Source organism: Salmo salar, chromosome ssa22, assembly GCF_905237065.1.
Source record: "Salmo salar chromosome ssa22, Ssal_v3.1, whole genome shotgun sequence".
NCBI classification, from domain to species: Eukaryota; Metazoa; Chordata; class Actinopteri; order Salmoniformes; family Salmonidae; genus Salmo; species Salmo salar.
In genome coordinates, this window is record NC_059463.1 from 2,693,374 (window position 1) to 2,713,964 (window position 20,591).

The 20,591-nt window shown below is 41.4% G+C and overlaps 1 protein-coding gene across 1 annotated transcript in view; it reads right to left on the reverse strand.

Moving 5' to 3' along the window:
• Window positions 1-18,971, reverse strand: part of LOC100194584 (proteasome inhibitor subunit 1) — a 31,147-nt gene extending 12,176 nt beyond the window's left edge. Inside the window, exons 1-4 of the mRNA NM_001139670.1 lie at window positions 18,838-18,971; window positions 16,475-16,627; window positions 16,282-16,364; window positions 9,898-10,074 (exon numbers count right to left, since the gene is read on the reverse strand). Of these exons, the coding sequence (NP_001133142.1) occupies window positions 9,898-10,074; window positions 16,282-16,364; window positions 16,475-16,627; window positions 18,838-18,966 (542 nt within the window). The 5' untranslated portion in view covers window positions 18,967-18,971. The remainder of the gene's footprint in view (window positions 1-9,897; window positions 10,075-16,281; window positions 16,365-16,474; window positions 16,628-18,837) is intronic.
• Window positions 18,972-20,591: the final 1,620 nt, after the last annotated feature.

The window sequence follows — 20,591 nt, forward strand, 5'->3', positions numbered from 1 at the left end:
AAGTACGTTCGTCACTAGGAGACAGAACGTGTCTCCTTCCTGAGCGGTATGACAGCTGCATGGTCCCATGGTGTTTATACTTGCGTACAATTCTTTGTACAGATGAACGTGGTATCTTCAGGCATTTGGAAATTGAGCCAAGGGTGAACCAGACTTGAAGGTCTACAATTATTTAATAATTTATTTATCCCCCCGTGATGTCAAGCAAAGAGGCACTGAGTTTGAAGGTAGGCCTTCATTTATCCACAGGTACACCTCCAATTGACTCAAATTATGTCAATTTGCCTATCAGAAGCTTCTAAAGCCATGACATCATTTTCTAGAATTTTCCAAGCTGTTTAAAGGCACAGTCAACTTAATGTATGTAAACTTTTGACCCACTGGAATTGTGATAGTGAATTATAAGTGAAATAATCTGCCTGTAAATGATTGTTGGAAAAATGATTTTGGTCATGCACGAAGTAGATGTTCTAACAGACTTGCCAAAACTATAGTTTAACCTGTTGGGGCTAGGGGGCAGTATTTTCACGGCTGGATAAAAAAACGTACCCTATTTAATCTGGTTACTAATCCTACCCAGTAACTAGAATATGCATATACTTATTATATATGGATAGAAAACACCCTAAAGTTTCTAAAACTGTTTGAATGGTGTCTGTGAGTATAACAGAACTCATTTGGCAGGCAAAACCCTGAGACATTTTCTGACAGGAAGTGGATACCTGATGTGTTGAATTACCTTTAAGCCTATGCCATTGAAACACACAGGGGTTGATTAATGTTTTGGCACTTCCTATTGCTTCCACTAGATGTCACCAGCCTTTACAAAGTGTTTTGAGTCTTTTACTGTGAGATCTGACCGAACAAGAGCCATGGAACGGTGATGGCCGATTAGACTCTGGCACGCGAGTTCATGTTGGGTACCCTCGTTCCAATACGTTATAAAAGAGAATGCATTCGTCCACCTTGAATATTATTCATGTTCTGGTTAAAAAAGGCACTAATGATTTATGCTATACAACGTTTGACATGTTTGAACGAACGTAAATATATTTTTTCCCCTCGTTCATGACGAGAAGTCCGGCTGGCTTAGATCATGTGCTAACAACACGGAGCTTTTTGGATATAAATGATGAGCTTTTTTGAACAAAACTATGGACCTGGGATTCCTGGAAGTGACATCTGATGAAGAGAATCAAAGGTAATGGATTATTTACATAGTATTTTCGATTTTAGATCTCCCCAACATGACGTCTAGTCTGTATCGCAACGCGTATTTTTCTGGGCGCAGTGCTCAGATTATTGCAAAGTGTGATTTCCCAGTAAGGTTATTTTTAAATCTGGCAAGTTGATTGCGTTCAAGAGATGTAAATCTATAATTCTTTAAATGACAATATAATATTTTACCAATGTTTTCTAATTTTAATTATTTAATTTGTGACGCTGACTTGACTGCCGGTTATTGGAGGGAAACGATTTCCTCAACATCAATGCCATAGTAAAACGCTGTTTTTGGATATAAATATGAACTTGATAGAACTAAAAATGCATGCATTGTCTAACATAATGTCCTAGGAGTGTCATCTGATGGAGATTGTAAAAGGTTAGTGCATCATTTTAGATGGTTTTATGGTTTTGGTGACCCTGTCTTTGACTTGACAATACATTACACACAACTCTTGTAAATGTACTGTCCTAACATACTCTAAATTTATGCTTTCGCCGTAAAACCTTTTTGAAATCGTAAAACGTGGTTAGATTAAGGAGATGTTTATCTTTCAAAGGGTGTAAGAAGGTTGTATGTTTGAAAAATTTGAATTTTGACATTTATTTGGTTTCAAATTTGCCGCTCTTGAAATGCACCTGCTGTTGATAGGGTGCACCACGGGTGGCACGCTAGCGTCCCACATAGCCCCAAGAAGTTAACAATAAATGTGTTGAGTGGTTGAGAAACAAGATTCAATGACTCCAACCTAAGTGCATGTAAACATCAACTATACGTGTGAAATTTGTTTTGATTTAGAATAGAACATTATCATGCACCTGTCTCAAAACAGGGGCAGCGGGGGAAAAAAAAAAAGTCATTTATGCACTTAAATAGCGAATGGAGGACAATTTTCCCGTGGTTCATTTTCATGCCAGCCAGGTAGGCTATACTCCTGCTGTAAAGAGAAGCAAAGTGCTTAACATTAGGAAAGTTGAATAGCCTATATAAATGTTGCACAACATGACCACCCATGAAGTGTTTGATTAGATTTACAATTGCATTAATGTCAGTGATTAGAGGGACACAGTACCAGGCAGTTATCAAGTTCGGTCGACTACTAATGACCAGAGCTTGGAGAAGCCTACTTAACGTGACTAAAACGGTCACCTTAACTCTGCCAGGACCTAGGATCAAGGGAGATACTAAAGTGTTTTAGTACTATATCTCTTGACGCAATGATGAAAATAATCATGGCCTCCAAACCCTCAAGCTGCATACTGGACCCTATTCCAACTAAACTACTGAAAGAGCTGCTTCCTGTGCTTGGCCCTCCTATGTTGAACATAATAAACGGCTCTCTATCCACCGGATGTGTACCAAGCTCACTAAAAGTGGCAGTAATAAAGCCTCTCTTGAAAAAGCCGAATCTTGATCCAGAAATTATAAAAAACTATCGGCCTATATCGAATCTTCCATTCCTCTCCAAAATTTTAGAAAAAGCTGTTGCACAGCAACTGACTGCCTTCCTGAAGACAAACAATGTATACGAAACGCTTCAGTCTGGTTTTAGACCCCATCATAGCACTGAGACTGCACTTGTGAAGGTGGTAAATGACCTTTTAATGACGTCAGACCGAGGCTCTGCATCTGTCCTCGTGCTCCTAGATCTTAGTGCCGCTTTTGATACCATCGATCACCACATTCTTTTGGAGAGATTGGAAACCCAAATTGGTCTACATGGACAAGTTCTGGCCTGGTTTAGATCTTATCTGTCGGAAAGATATCAGTTTGTCTCTGTGAATGGTTTGTCCTCTGACAAATCAATTGTAAATTTCGGTGTTCCTCAAGGTTCCGTTTTAGGACCACTATTGTTTTCACTATATATTTTACCTCTTGGGGATGTCATTCGAAAACATAATGTTAAATTTCACTGCTATGCAGACGACACACAGCTGTACATTTCAATGAAACATGGTGAAGCCCCAAAATTGCCCTCGCTAGTGTTTCAGACATAAGGAAGTGGATGGCTGCAAACCTTCTACTTTTAAACTCGGACAAAACAGAGATGCTTGTTCTAGGTCCCAAGAAACAAAGAGATCTTCTGTTGAATCTGACAATTAATCTGGATGGTTGTACAGTCGTCTCAAATAAAACTGTGAAGGACCTCGGCGTTACTCTGGACCCTGATCTCTCTTTTGAAGAACATATCAAGACTGTTTCAAGGACAGCTTTTTTCCATCTACGTAACATTGCAAAAATCAGAAATTTTCTGTCCAAAAATGACGCAGAAAAATTAATCCATGCTTTTGTTACTTCTAGGCTGGACTACTGCAATGCTCTACTTTCCGGCTACCCGGATAAAGCACTAAATAAACTTCAGTTAGTGCTAAATACGGCTGCTAGAATCCTGACTAGAACCAAAAAATTTGATCATATTACTCCAGTGTTAGCCTCCCTACACTGGCTTCCTGTTAAGGCAAGGGCTGATTTCAAGGTTTTACTGCTAACCTACAAAGCATTACATGGGCTTGCTCCTACCTATCTTTCCGATTTGGTCCTGCCGTACATACCTACACGTACGCTACGGTCACAAGACGCAGGCCTCCTAATTGTCCCTAGAATTTCTAAGCAAACGGCTGGAGGTAGGGCTTTCTCCTATAGAGCTCCATTTTTATGGAATGGTCTGCCTACCAATGTGAGAGACGCAGACTCAGTCTCAACCTTTAAGTCTTTACTGAAGACTTATCTCTTCAGTAGGTCCTATGATTAAGTATAGTCTGGCCCAGGAGTGTGAAGGTGAACGGAAAGGCTGGAGCAACGAACCGCCCTTGCTGTCTCTGCCTTGCCGGTTCCCCTCTTTCCACTGGGATTCTCTGCCTCTAACCCTTTTACAGAGGCTGAGTCACTGGCCTACTGGTGTTCTTCCATGCCGTCCATGGGAGGGGTGCGTCACTTGAGTGGGTTGAGTCACTGACGTGGTCTTCCTGTCTGGGTTGGCGCCCCCCCCTTGGGTTGTGCCATGGCGGAGATCGTTGTGGGCTATACTCGGCCTTGTCTTAGGACGGTAAGTTGGTGGTTGGAGACATCCCTCTAGTGGTGTGGGGGCTGTGCTTTGGCAAAGTGGGTGGGGTTATATCCTGCCTGTTTGGCCCTGTCCGGGGTATCATCGGATGGGGCCACAGTGTCTTCTGATCCCTCCTGTCTCAGCCTCCAGTATTTATGCTGCAGTAGTTTATGTGTCGGGGGCTAGGGTCAGTCTGTTACATCTGGAGTATTTCTCTTGTCTTATCCGGTGTCCTGTGTGTATTTAAATATGCTCTCTCTAATTCTCTCTTTCTCTCTTTCTGTCTTTCTCTCGGAGGACCTGAGCCCTAGGACCATGCCTCAGGACTACCTGGTATGATGACTCCTTGCTGTCCCCAGTCCACCTGGCCGTGCTGCTGCTCCAGTTTCAACTGTTCTGCCTGCGGCTATGGAACCCTGACCTGTTCACCGGACGTGCTTGTTGCACCCTCGACAACTACTATGATTATTATTATTTGACCATGCTGGTCATTTATGAACATTTTAACATTTTAACATTTTGACCATGTTCTGTTTTAATATCCACCCTGCACAGCCAGAAGAGGACTGGCCACCCCTCATAGCCTGGTTCCTCTCTAGGTTTCTTCCTAGGTTTTTGGCCTTTCTAGGGAGTTTTTCCTAGGGAGTTTTTCCTAGCCACCGTGCTTCTTTCACATGCTTTGCTTGCTGTTTGGGGTTTTAGGCTGGGTTTCTGTACAGCACTTTGAGAATATCAGCTGATGTACGAAGGGCTATATAAAAATAAATTTGATTTGATTTGATTTGACCTGGAATTTGAATGCTGGTGTGGCGGTAATACCGTGACAGCCCTAGCCATACCTTACTTGATTGTTAAATTACAGAAATCAGAGTCACCAGACCCAATCACAGGGTTGACTAACTCCGGAGATCCCTCCAGCTCCACTGAGACAAAACACAGATTTACTTTTTTTTGCACCTTACTTGTGGACTGATCTCAGAACTCTGAAGGATGTTTTGGTGCAGTTCAGACAGTGGTTGATGACTTTTTTTTTTACTTAGGAATGCATTTGTTTTTCCATGATAGTGTTTTGTAAAACACTTTAAAAATTGCTTGTAAATGTTTATTGCATTGGAATTGTAAATACTGAATTTGTATGATTGTGTGCAGGGCTCCCTTGTAGAAGAGTCCTTGGTCTCAAAGGGATTCCCTGTAAAAAAAAAAAAGAAAAAAAAGTATACCAAACATTAGGAACGCCGTCCTAATATTGAGTTGCACCCCCCTTTGGCCGTCAGAACAGACTCAAGTCATCAGAGCATGGATTGCTGGCCCATGTTGACTCCAATGCTTCCCAGAGTTGTGGTAAGTTGGCTGGATGTCCTTTGGGTGGTGGACCATTCTTGATACACACAGGAAACTGTTGAGTATGAGAAACCCAGCAGCGTTGCAGTTCTTGACACAAACTGGTGCGCACGGCTACCATATCCGGTTCAAAGGCACTTAAATCTTTTGTCTTGACGATTCACCCAAAAAAAGCACACACACAATCCATGTCTCAAGGCTTTTAAAAATAAAAACTTTCTTGAACATTCTCCTCCCCTTAATCTACACTGATTGAAGTGGATTTAACACATGACATCAATAAGAGATCATAGCTTTCACCTAGTCAGTCTAATGGAAAAGACAGGTGTTAATGTTATGTATACTCAGTGTACATTTAAATTAAATCCTGTCCATTAAGTTATAATAAATCAAAAGAGATAATGTATTCTCTGTCTAGTTGACAGACTACTGCATTAAACTTTAACCTACACTATCATGTGTCCGAACGGCTCGATCTTATGTAGCAAAATCTGAAATTATGTTAACATTGGATAAAAGTAGCGACTCAAATTGAAAATTGTATATCATACACTAGAGTTGAGAAACAATGGGAAAGTAATTCTGCTTTCAAATTTGATTAACCCCACTTATGAGAAAATGGCCCTAGAATGTTTTGGTACACCAACTGGAGAGCTCCGTCTACAACCATTCAGCATCCTTCACGCGCTCTTAACCTGTTGGGGCTAGGGGGCAGTATTTGCACGGCCAGATAAAAAAAAAAAACTTACCTGATTTAACCTGTTAGGGCTAGGGGGCAGCATTGACACGGCTGGATAAAAAACATACCCGATTTAATCTGGTTACCACTCCTACTCAGTAACTAGAATATGCATATACTTATTACATATGGATAGAAAACACCCTAAATTTTCTAAAACTGTTTGAATGGTGTCTGTGAGTATAACAGAACTCAAATGGCAGGTCAAAACCTGAGAGATTCCTTTACAGGAAGTGGCCTGTCTGACCATTTGTTGAACTTCTTTTCCATCTCTATCATTTACTAAGGATCTCTGCTCTAACGTGACACTTCCCACGTCGTCCATAGGCGCTCAGAGCCCGGGAAAAAACAGAATGTCGTCATTCCAGCCCCAGGCTGAAACACATTATCGCCTTTCTCAAGTGGCCGATCAAGAGACACTAGCTTATGCGCGTGACCCCGACCGCCCCCGCCTTTGGGATTTTTTCCTCTGTTTGCCGAAAAGGAGATTCCCTGTCGGAATATTATCGCTTTTCTACGAGAAAAATGTCGTAAAAATTGATTTTAAACAGCGGTTGACATGCTTCGAAGTACGGTAATGGAATACTTAGAATTTTATTGTCACGAATTGCGCCATGCGCGCGACACTTCTTTACTATTTCGGATAGTGTCTGGAACGCATACGAACAAAACGCCGCTATTCGGATATAACGATGGATTATTTTGGACCAAACCAACATTTGTTATTGAAGTAGCAGTCCTGGGTGTGTATTCTGACGAAGACAACAAAAGGTAATGAAATTTTTATAATAGTAAATATGATTATGGTGAGTGCTAAACTTGCCGGGTGTCTAAATAGCGAGCCCGTGATGCCTAGGCTATGTACTTAGAATATTGCAAAATGTGCTTTCACCAAAAAGCTATTTTAAAATCGGACATATCGAGTGCATAGAGGAGGTCTGTATCTATAATTCTTAAAATAATTATGCTTTTTGTGAACGTTTATCGTGAGTAATTTAGTAAAATGTTAGCGAATTCCCCGGAAGTTTGCGGGGGGTATGCTAGTTCTGAACGTCACATGCTAATGTAAAAAGCTGGTTTTTGATATAAATATGAACTTGATTGAACAAAACATGCATGTATTGTATAACATAATGTCCTAGGTGTGTCATCTGATGAAGATCATCAAAGGTGAGTGCTGCATTTAGCTGTCTTCTGGGTTTTGGTGACATTATATGCTGGCTTGAAAAATGGGTGTCTGATTATTTCTGGCTTGGTACTCTGCTGACATAATCTAATGTTTTGCTTTCGTTGTAAAGCCTTTTTGAAATCGGACAGTGTGGTTAGATTAACGAGAGTCTTGTCTTTAAAATGGCTGTAAAATAGTCATATGTTTGAGAAATTGAAGTAATAGGATTTTTAAGGTTTTGAAAATCGCGCCACAGGATAGCAGTGGCTGTTACGTAGGTGGGACGAATTCGTCCCGCCTAGCCTAGAGAGGTTAAACTGGTTACTACTCCTGCCCAGAAACTAGAATATGCATATAATTAGTAGATTTGGATAGAAAACACTAAACTTTCTAAAACTGTTTGAATGGTGTCTGTGAGTATAACAGAACTCAAATGGCAGGCCAAAACCTGAGAAGATTCCATACAGGAAGTGCCCTGTCTGACAATTTGTTCTCATTCTGTGGCATCTCTATCGAAAATACAGCATCTCTGCTGTAACGTGACATTTAAGGCTTCCATTGGCTCTCAGAAGGCGCCAGAAAGTGGAATGACGTCTCTCCTGTCTCTGGGCGAAAAACAGCAGGAGATTTTGTGAGTGGTCAGGCTGAGAACAGTGACACTGGAGATGCGCGTTCATGTGAATTCTCCATTTTTTTCTTTCAGCATTTGAATCAATACAACGTCGCCCGGTTGGAATATTATCGCTATTTTACGAAAAAAAAATAGCATAAAAATTGATTTTAAACAGCGTTTGACATGCTTCGAAGTACAGTAATGGAATATTTTGAATTTTGTCACGAAATGCGCTCACGCGTCACCCTTCGGATACTGACCTGAACGCATGAACAAAACGGAGGTATTTGAATATAACTATGGATTATTTGGAACCAAAACATTTGTTGTTGAAGTAGAAGTCCTGGGAGTGCATTCTGACGAAGAACAGCAAAGGTAATCCAATTTTTCTAATAGTAATTCTGAGTTTAGTGAGCCCCAAACTTGGTGGGTGTCAAATTAGCTAGCCTGTGATGGCCGAGCTATGTACTCAGAATATTGCAAAATGTGCTTTCGCCGAAAAGCTATTTTAAAATCTGACATAGCGTTTGCATAAAGGAGTTCTGTATCTATAATTCTTAAAATAATTGATATGTATTTTGTGAACGTTTATCATGAGTAATTTAGTAAATTCACCGGAAGTTTGCGGTGGGTATGCTAGTTCTGAACATCACATGCTAATGTAAAAGCTGGTTTTTGATATAAATATGAACTTGATTGAACAAAACATGCATGTATTGTATAACAGAATGTCCTAGGAGTGTCATCTGATGAAGATCAATGGTTAGTGCTGCATTTAGCTGTGGTTTTGGTTTTTGTGACATATATGCTTGCTTTGAAAATGGCTGTGTGATTATTTTTAGCAGGGTACTCTCCTGACATAATCTAATGTTTTGCTTTCGCTGTAAAGCCTTTTTGAAATCGGACAATGTGGTTAGATTAACGAGAGTCTTGTCTTTAAAATGGTGTAAAATAGTCATACGTTTGAGAAATTGAAGTTAGCGCATTTGAGGTAAGCTTTAGCCCCACCCATCTCTAAGGATTCGTATGAGGCCATGTGCTAAACAGAGTGAGTACGGTAGTGTACTAAATAAACAGACTAAGAGCTGGTTTATACCGTGTCGATTGATATATCCGTTGACAGTTGTCATAGTGACATGAACATTTTGTCTTCGACATCGAACTTGTCCTGGTGGTCTAAAATAGCATAACTGGTGTATTTCACCACCAATAAACCCATCCGTTTAAAATTGAGTACGTCAATATAGCAAACCAGGCAACTAAAAGCAACGTTTTGGTTCATTTCTAGCTTGTTAGCTAGATAACATTAAGTAAGCTGGCTAGCCAGTTCAAATAATGACCATATCATATAGCTGACGTCTTCACTTAAGCTAATTTGTATTCATTATTACATGAAAACAAACTTAGTCATTATTTACAAGTTAATGGCAAGCCAATTACAGAAATTAGCTTACGGTTGCGAGTTAAGAAATAAAAGCAAGGCCTTCCACTGGAGAAATTTAGAAATTGGACACGAAGTGTTTACATTGAAATGCCACTCCTGTAAATTAGTGACGTGCAACACACCTACTTTCCTGAAATGAGTAACATATTCATAAATACCATTTTGTAATGTTACTAGGCTAAAACATTCAGTATAAATCAGTGACTACAGCTGACAGTACGGTAGGGGTATTCAAGTAATGTTCTTCTTTACTAAGGTGAACATCAACCGGCCCAACATTCCCCAGTTGAAGAAACCTGTAGTAAGGTATGTTGTACAAACCAGTTAGGCTGCCTACTGGTCTGTGGATGCCTTGTGGGAATGCGGAGAGGGTCACTGTCCGGCTGGGAGTTATCGGATTTCTCTCTGCTACTCTTGTCTTCCTTTCTTGGCGCAGGCACTGAGGGAAGGAGCTGGCTCTTCACCTTCTGAGACAAATCTTCTGTATTCTTGAATACACTGACAGAGGGGAGGATCATGTCAATATCACTACTGTTTAGATACTTATAGGAATAATAAGGTTAATTCTGTACAGAACTGGAATAAAAATTGTAATGCATGAAAATGTATTTTGTCGCAAGGAGCTTTGACACATTGTATCTACACTGAACAAAAATATAAAAACACAACAGCAACAATTTCAAAGGGTTTACTGAGTTCATAAGGATATGAGTCAATTGATTATGCCCTAATCTATGGATTTCAAATCAAATTTTATTGGTCACATACACACGGTTAGCAGATGTTAATGCGAGTGTAGCGAAATGTTTGTGCTTCTAGTTCCGACCGTGCAGTAATGTATCAATTTCACCAAAGTGTAAAGGAATGAATAAGAATATGTACATATAAATATATGGATGAGCGAAAGCCGTGCGGCGTAGGTAAGATACAGTAGATGGTATAGAGCACAGTATACACATGAGATGAGTAACGTAGGGTAAGTGGCATTGTTTAAAGTGACACATTTATTATATCCAATTTTTTATTATTAAAGTGGCTAGAGATTTGAGTCAGTATGTTGGCAGCAGCCACTCAATGTTAGTGATGGCTGTTTAACAGTCCGATGACCTTGAGATAGAAGCTGTTTTTCCAGTTTCTCGGTCCCAGCTTTGATGCACCTGTACTGACCTCGCCTTCTGGATGATAGTGGGGTGAACAGGCAGTGGCTCGGGTGGTTGTTGTCCTTTATGATCTTTTTGGCCTTCCTGTGACATCGGGTGGTGTAGGTGTCCTGGAGGGCAGGTAGTTTGCCCCCGGTGATGCGTTGTGCAGACCTCACTACCCTCTGGAGAGCCATACGGTTGTGGGCGGAGCAGTTGCCGTACCAGGCGGTGATATAGCCCGACAGGATGCTCTCGATTGCGCATCTGTAAAAGTTTGTGACAGAATTTCTTCAGCCTCCTGAGGTTGAAGAGGCGCTGTTGCGCCTTCACCACGCTGTCTGTGTGGGTGGGACCATTTCAGTTTGTCCGTGATGTGTACGCCAAGGAACTTAACTTTCCACCTTCTCCACTACTGTCCCGTCGATGTGGATAGGGAGCCCTCTGCTGTTTCCTGAAGTCCACGATCATCTCCTTTGTTTTGTTGACGTTGAGTGTGAGGTTATTTTCCTGCCACCACACATCGAGGGCCCTCACCTCCAACCTGTAGGCTGTCTCGTCGTTGTTGGTGGTAATCAAGCCTACCACTGTAGTGTCATCTGCAAACTTGATTGAGTTGGAGGCGTGCATGGCAACGCAGTCATGGGTGAACAGGGAGTACCGGAGAGGGCTGAGAAGGCACCCTTGTGGGGCCCCAGTGTTGAGGATCATTTGCCCACTGACAAAGAAATGATCAGTCCAATTTTAATGGTAGGTTTATTTGAACAGTGAGACAGAATAACAAAAAAATTCAAAAAAACGCATGTCAAAAATGTTATAAAATGATTTGCATTTTAACGAGGGAAATAAGTATTTGACCCCCTCTCAATCAGAAAGATTTCTGGCTCCCAGGTGTCTTTTATACAGGTAACGAGCTGAGATTAAGAGCACACTCTTAAAGGGAGTGCTCCTAATCTCAGCTTGTTACCTGTATAAAAGACACCTGTCCACAGAAGCAATCTATCAATCAGATTCCAAACTCTCCACCATGGCCAATACCAAAGAGCTCTCCAAGGATATCAGGGACAAGATTGTAGACCTACACAAGGCTGGAATGGGCTACAAGACCATCACCAAGCAGCTTGGTGAGAAGGTGACAACATTTGGTGCGATTATTCGCAAATGGAAGAAACAAAAGAACTGTCAATCTCCCTCGGCCTGGGGCTCCATGCAAGATCTCACCTCGTGGAGTTGCAATGATCATGAGAACGGTGAGGAATCAGCCCAGAACTACATGGGAGGATCTTGTCAATGATCTCAAGGCAGCTGAGACCAGTCACCAAGAAAACAATTGACAAAATCAGCAGGGGATCAAATACTTTTCCCCCCTACTGTAAGTATTCCTCCTGTCCACATGGGTTAAGGCAGTGTGATTGCGATTGCGTCATCTGTGGACCCATTGGGGCGGTACGCAATTTGGAGTGGGTCTAGGGTGGAGGAGATATGATCCTTGACTAGTCTCAAAGCACTTCATGATGACGGAAGTGAGTGCTACGGGGCGATAGTCGTTTAGCTTTCTTGGGAACAGGAACAATGGTGGCCCTCTTGAAGCATGTGGGAACAGCAGAATGGGATAGGGATTGATTGAATATGTCTGTAAACACACCAGCCAGCTAGTTTGCGCATGCGCTGAGGACTCGGCTAGGGATGCCATCTGGGGCGGCAGCCTTGCGAGAGTTAACACGTTTAAATGTTTTACTCACGTTGGCTGCGGTGAAGGAGAGCCCGCAGGTTTTGGTAGCGGGCCGTGTCAGTGGTACTGTATTGTCCTCAAAGCGAGCAAAGAAGTTGTTTAGTTTGTCTGGGAGCAAGACGGTGTCCGCAGCGGGGCTGGTTGTCTTTTTGTAATCCGTGATTGACTGCAGACCCTGCCACATACGTCCCGTGTCCGAGCCGTTGAATTGCGACTCTACTTTGTCTCTATACTGACGCTTAGCTTGTTTGATTGCCATGGAGGGAAAGCTACACTGTATTCGCTCATGTTTACAGTCACCTTGCCATGATTAAAAGCAGTGGTTCGTGCTTTCAGTTTTGCGCAAATGCTGCGATCAATCCACGGTTTCTGGTTGGGGGAAGGTTTTAATAGTCACCGTGGGTACAACATCCGATGCACTTGCTAATAAACTCGCTCATCGAATCAGCATCTCTCTCAATGTTGTCTGAGGCTATCTGGAACATATCTTTAACCTCTCTAGGGTAGGGGGCACTATTTTCACCTCTGGATGAAAAGCGTGCCCAAAGTAAACTGCCTGTTACTCAGGCCCAGAAGCTAGGATATGCATATAATTGGTAGATTTGGATAGAAAATTCTAAACGTGCCAAAACTGTTAAAATAATGTCTGAGTATAACTGAACTGATATGGCAGGCAAAAACATGAGAAAAAAAAGCCCACTTCCTGGATGGATTTATGTTTGTAGTTTTCTATTGAATGCCAATACAGTATCCATTTACTTAGGACTCAAATTGCACTTCCTATGGCTTCTACTAGATGTCAAGTGTTTAGAAATTGTTTCAGGCTTGTATTCTGAAAAATGAGGGAGTAAGACCACTGAGTGAGTGGATAGTAGAAAGTCCCTAGACTTGTTTGGTGCGCGCGACCTAGAGCCCGCCTTGCTTGTTTACCGTTTATACTGACGAAGCTATTGTCCAGTTGAAATATTATTGATTATTATGACTAAAAAACAATCTGAGGAGTGATTATAAACATCGTTTGACATGTTTCTACGAACTTTACTGATACCATTTGGATTTTGTCTGCCTGTTGTGACTGTCTTTGAGCCAATGGATTACTGAACAAAAAGCACCAACAGAAAGGGAGGTTTTTGGATATAAAGAGGGACTTTATCGAACATTTGTGTAACTGGGAGTCTTGAGTGCAACCATATGAAGATCAAAGGAAAGTGATAAATTTAACACCATTTCTGACTACTTGGCTGGTAACTGTTTAATGTGTGTGCTGGGCGCTGTTCTAAGATAATAGCATGGTATGCTTTTGCCGTAAAGCCTTTTTGAAATTTGACACCGCGGTTGGATTAACAAGAAGTTCATCTTTAAGCTGATGTATAACACTTGTATATTTTATGAATATTTCTGTATTTTGAATTTTACGCTCTGCAATTTCACCAGATGTTGGCCAGGTGGGACGGTAGCGTACCACCTACCCTTGCAAGGTTAAGCGTGGAATCCGATTAGTCGGACCAGCGTTGAACAGACTTGAGCACGGGCGTTTCCCGTTTTAGTTTCTGTCTATAGGCTGAGAGCAACAAAAATGGAGTTGTGGTTAGATTTGCCGAAAGGAGGGCTTTGTATGCGTCGCGGAAGTTAGAGTAGCAATGATCCAGAATGTTGCCAGCCTGCGTCACGCATTTGATATGCTAATTAAATTTAGGGAGCTTTGTTAAAATCCCCAACTACACTAAATGCAGACTCAGGATATGTGGTTTCCAGTTTAGATAGAGTCCAATGAAGTTCTTTCAAGGCAGTCGAGGTGTCTGCTTGGTGGGGGGGGGAGATATACAGGGCTGTGATTATAATCGAAGAGAATTCTCTTGGTAGATAATGCGGTCGGCATTTGATTGTAAGGAACTCTAGGTCAGGTGAACAAAAGGATGTGAGTTCCTGTATGTTGTTAGGATCACACCACGACTCGTTAAATCATAAGACATACACCCCCGCACTTCATACCAGAGATGATTGTTTCGTTGCATGAAGAAACCAGGTGGCTGTACCGACTCTAACGTATCCCGAGTGAGCCATGTTTCCATGAAACAGATAATGTTAGTCTCTCTGGAAGGCAACCCTTGCTCGAATTTCATCTACCTTGTTGTCAGACTGAACACAGGCGAGTAGTATACCCGGGAGTGGTGAGCCCGTCTAATGAGCCTGACCAGAAGACCACTCTGTCTGCCCCTCCTGTGGCGCCGTTGTTTTGGGTCGCCTACTCGGATCCGATCCATTGGCCTGGGTGGTGGTCCAAACAGAGGATCCGCTTCGGGAAAGTAGTATTCCTGGTCATAATGTTGGTAAGTTGACGTTGCTCTTATATCCAATAGTTCTTCCCGGCTGTATGTAATAAGACTTAAGATTTCCTGGGGTAACAGTGTAAGAAGTAATACATAAAACAAATACTGCATAGTTTCCTAAGAACCCGAAGCGACCATCTGTCGGCACCAAATCACATGACTGAATACAGTTGGTTACATATACCTTAAAAAAAAAAGTAGGGGCATGGATTACAAAAACAGTCAATATCTGGTGTGACCACCATTTGCCTCATGCAGCGAGACATATCCTTCACATAGAGTTGATTAAGCTGTTGATTGTCACCAGTAGAATGTTGTGAGGAGTTGCTGGACATTGGTGCGAACTGGAACATGCTGTCGTAGACGTCGAGCCACAGCATCCCAAACATGCTCAATGGGTGACATGGCTGGAGAGTATGCAGGCCATGGAAGAACTGGGACATTTTTGGCTTTCAGGAATTGTGTACAGATCCTTGCGACACATGGTCATGCTGAAACATGAGGTGATGAGGCAAATGACTGGCACAACAATGGGCCTCAGGATCTCATCACAGCATCCCTGTGCATTCAAATTGCCATTGATAAAAAGCAAGCATGTTTGTTGTCCGTAGCTTACGCCTGCCCATACCATAACTGCACCATGGGGCACTCAGTTCACAATGTTGACATCAGCAAACCTCTCACCCGCACAACACCATCTGCCCTGTACAGTTGAAACAGGGATTCATCCGTGAAGAGCTCACTTCTCTAGCGTGTCAGTGGCCATTCAAGGTGAGCATTTGCCAACTGAAGTCAGTTATGACACCAAACTGCACGAAGCCTAGTGGTTAAAGCATTGGACTAGATACCGAAAGGTTGTAAGATCGAATCCCCGAGCTGACAAGGTACATATGTTGTTCTGCCCCTGAACAAGGCAGTTAACCCACTGTTCCTACGCCGTCATTGAAAATAAGAATTTGATCTTAACTGACTTGCCTAGTTAAAATAAAAAATAAAAAATTAAATATGCCACCCGTCAGGTGGATGGATTATCTTGGCAAAGGAGAAGTGCTCACTAACAGGGATAAACAAAATTACGCTTTTTGTGCATATGGAACATTTCCGGGATCTTTTATTCTTTACATGTTGGGTTTCTATTTTTGTTCAGTGTAAAAGGATTGTTGAGAAATATTAACTTGAAGTTGGGATATTTGGGCTAAGCCATGCCTCATCTAAGACTAAGCAACAAAGCAAGAACTGGTGTAATATGAAGATTTACAGCATGGCCTATAATATGGATTAGTATTTCAATAAGTCACGGTAAAAAAAACAATTTTGTGAGAAAAAAAAAAAAATGACCCATCACACGCACACACCAAATTCAAAGAATGTGGTACGTGTTGTCCAGTGGATTTCCTTACCCAAATACTTATAAATCTGTTGTTCATCCCTTTTGCTCCATTAAGTACTGTTAAAATTGAGCAAGACTTCAATATATCCCCAAAATTATAACATATTGACCAACCTTTCAAATGTCTGCAAATGATCTGCATCCACGTAATCACTGACATCCATTGTCAGGTCTGACACCTGTTCAGTGGCCGAGTCCTGACAATAGAAAATAACCACACTTAGGCCTACTGTAGATGTAACCTAACTACATTTGAGAAATAACCACTTAAGATTTGAAATAATATTTTGTATAGCTGTATAGTTACCATTAAGTTGAAGATCAAGGTGGAATCCACAGTGATGGCTTTGACCAAGAAAATAGACTTGTCATCATTTGACTTGTACCGCAGGGTGTACAATTCCTTGCTGCCATTCCACCCTGTAGGAAGCAACTCCGACTTCTTGTCACCACTCCGAGGCTGAATTAAATGTAAAAAAAAAAGTTGTATTAATTCAAAATTAAACAGGTATGCATTGTCATGTGGCATAACGTCACACCCTCTCAAGATAACTATTTAAAGCCACAATCATGAGTTTGTGTTTCAGCCCAATGTTAGCCCCGCCACTTTTTAAAATGTAAACTAAGGATGAGGCTGAACGAATGTAACCACACTCATTCATAGATGGATCAGATACAAAGAATGACAGTCCTAGCTACAGATTTTAAGAGCAAAGAACTTATTTAACCAAACAGATGTGGTATCCATTATAAATCGGGGGTTACAGTGAGGGAACAAAGTATTTGAACACCTTTGTTGCCTTGGTCGTGTGTTTTGGGTCATTGTCATGCTGGAAAACCCATCCATGACCCATTTTCAATGCCCTGGCTGAGGGAAGGAGGTTCTCACCCAAGATTTGACGGTACATGGCCCCGTCCATCGTCCCTTTGATGCGGTGAAGATGTCCTGTCCCCTTAGCAGAAAAACACCCCCAAAGCATAATGTTTCCACCTCCAATGTTTGACGGTGGGGATGGTGTTCTTGGAGCCATAGGCAGCATTCCTCCTCCAAACACGGCGAGTTGAGTTGATGCCAAAGAGCTCCATTTTGGTCTCATCTGACCACAACACTGTCACACAGTTGTCCTCTGAATCATTCAGATGTTCATTGGCAAACTTCAGACGGGAATGTATATGTGCTTTCTTGAGCAGGAAGACCTTGCAGGCGATGCAGGATTTCAGTCCTTCACGGCGTAGTGTGTTACCAATTGTTTTCTTGGTGACTATGGTCCCAGCTGCCTTGAGATCATTGACAAGATCCTTCCGTGTAGTTCTGGGCTGATTCCTCACCGTTCTCATGATCATTGCAACTCCACGAGGTGAGATCTTGCATGGAGCCCCAGGCCGAGGGAGATTGACAGTTCTTTTGTGTTTCTTCCATTTGCGAATAATCACACCAAATGTTGTCACCTTCTCACCAAGCTGCTTGGTGATGGTCTTGTAGCCCATTCCAGCCTTGTGTAGGTCTACAATCTTGTCCCTGACATCCTTGGAGAGCTCTTTGGTCTTGGCCATGGTGGAGAGTTTGCAATCTGATTGCTTCTTTGGACAGGTGTCTTTTATACAGGTAACAAGCTGTGGTTAGGAGCACTCCCTTTAAGAGTGTGCTCCTAATCTCAGCTCATTGCCTTTATAGGAGACACCTGGGAGCCAGAAATCTTTCTGATTGAGAGGGGTCAAATACTTATTTCCCTCATTAAAATGCAAATCAATTTATACCATTTCTGACATGCGTTTTTCTGGATTTTTTGGTTGATATTCGTTCTCACTTCAAATAAACCTACCATTAAAATTATAGACTGATAATTTCTTTGTCAGCGGGCAAACATACAAAATCAGCAGGGGATCAAATACTTTTCCCCCCTCACTGTACATGTTAGGTACGGTTAGGCGTAGCACAGCATTGCATCCAACTTTAACTAGGCGATAGTATTGTCGTTCTCGTTTTGGTCAAACATGCATCTTCTAAAGTGTCCAGTTGCAGGTGGTTAACTTAAGCAATAAGGCCCGAGGAAGTGTGGTATACAGCAAACAAAGCGGAGTGCCTGGTTACAGCCCTTAGCCGTGGTATACTGGCCATATACCACAAACCCACGAGGTGCCTGATTGCAATTATAAACTGGTTACCAACGTAATTGGACCAGTAAATGGTATTCCTTTTTGGTCATACCCATGGTATATGGCCTGGTTAGCGTATTACAAAATCTAACTAGAGACCTGATAGCGATTGGAAAGCTAATTCACAAAGCACATCCACATAAGCAAAATAATGAGTATTATTTACATATTGGCATTCATACAAATTCAAGAAACGTATTGATTTGTCAACCCAGTTTGCTGACACCATCACAACTGGCTACCAGCGACAGATTAGCAGTCTAACATGCCTTGCTAACTAACTAGCTATAGCTAAGTATAGCTAGCTAATTTAGCCAATTGACTCGAGTATTAACTATAATTATTAATACTTGTGAATTAACTAGCCAACTGTAGTTGGTTAGCGAGGATACATGTCAGACGGCTAATCTGGCGTTAACAAATTGTGACGTTGTCAGTAAACTCTAAAGCAATTAGCTATAAAACATGGAATTATAAAGTCAATAATTTGAAGCCTGCTGGCATCACACTCACCTCATCTCCTAACCCAAGGCATTTGTACCCACTCTTTACAATTTCCCAGTGAACAAAACACACAATGACGTCTTGTGGACAGGTAATACTGCCTGCTACGGAGCTATACAAAAGCTCTAAACCAGCCATCTTTCGGAAAGTTATGAATCGATATCAATGTTTGGGTGAAAACGAAAGCCCGGCGAAGAGGCACGGCTGTTTATGTTGATCATTGGGATGATCTCAATGGCTGGGCCCACGCAAACTCTCCTTTCTCCTTGTCTCCTTCTCAAAACCCATTGGATGAGAGAACCAGAGGTACCGCCCCTCTGACCTTCTCCTCCAATGTGTTCTGTGGAGACGAGGAGAAAAGACGCGAGAATGAAACAATTGAGATCTTCCCATTTTTAGAACGTGAAAGTGATCCCTGGGTGAAGTGAACTCATCTCAGATTTTCAGAAAATGATGCCTAAAAAACAGTGTCTCGTGAAATATATGCCAATCAGCAGAGGCTTTCCATATGATTTTACAGTATATTGACTGCATACATTTATTATAGGCCTATGGGAACGTGATCCCTACGGGAATTGAGTACCACAATACGAGTCATAATACCCATAAAGCCTAGCGGTGAAACCCGGAAATGATTCCAATCGTTTTTCCACCATTATTTTTGTCATAGGGGATTTTAGAACTGCTTCATATAAGGTCTGTGTTTTGTTTAGGCTTACCCTGCAGTGACTTTTCATACTGAGCAAATCTCTCTCGGACAAGGTCACTTTTACCAATATATTCACCTGTATTATATGTACCAGATTGTAACCACTACTCAGTGGTGGAAAAAGTACCCAACTGTCATACTTGAGAAAAAGTAAAGATACCTTCATAGAAAATGACTCAAGTAAAAGTCACCCAGTAAAATAATACTTGAGTGCATATCAAAAAAGTATTTGGTTTTAAATATACTTAAGTATCAAAAGTAAATGTACTTGCTGAAATATACTTAAGTGTAAAAGTATAATTCAGTTCAAATTCCTTATGTTAGGCAAACCAGATGGTGCATTTAAAAAAAATAAATAATTCACGTATAGCCAGAGGCACTCTCCAAAACTCAGATATAATTAATAAACATAGCATTCTTGTTTAGTGAGTTCACCAGACCAGGGCTGTTCTCTTGATAAGTGTGTGAGAATTGGACCGTTTTCCTGTCCTGCTAAGCATTCGAAATGTAGTAAGTACTTTTGGGTGTCAATGTATGGAATAAAAAGTACATTATTTTCTTTAGAACTGTAGTGAAATGCATGTAAAAGTTGACCAAAATATAAATAGTACAGTAAAGTACAGATACTCAAAAAACGACTTAATTAAGTAGTACTTTAAAGTATTTTTACTTTAGTAGTTTACACCACTGCCACTACTCCAATAAGCATACGTGAATTGTATAGTTTTCTGACCTCTGTATACAAGAGGCATTGCTGGAGCTGTGTGATAAGGTAAGCCCTGTTTCCTAGGTGCTGACAAGCTATTTTGGTTAGGCAAAAGATTTATGGTTAGCTAGATTCTTTAGAAAATTTGCTAGATAACCACCAACTGTAGTTACGTGTACAATGCACATTACCTTCCTTACAAGTAAAAAGAAAACCAGCGTAGGCTAGCATAATGACTGTTGTGACCTTATATACTGCTCAAAAAAATTAAGGGAACACTTAAACACATCCTAGATCTGAATGAAAGAAATAATCTTATTAAATACTTTTTTCTTTACATAGTTGAAT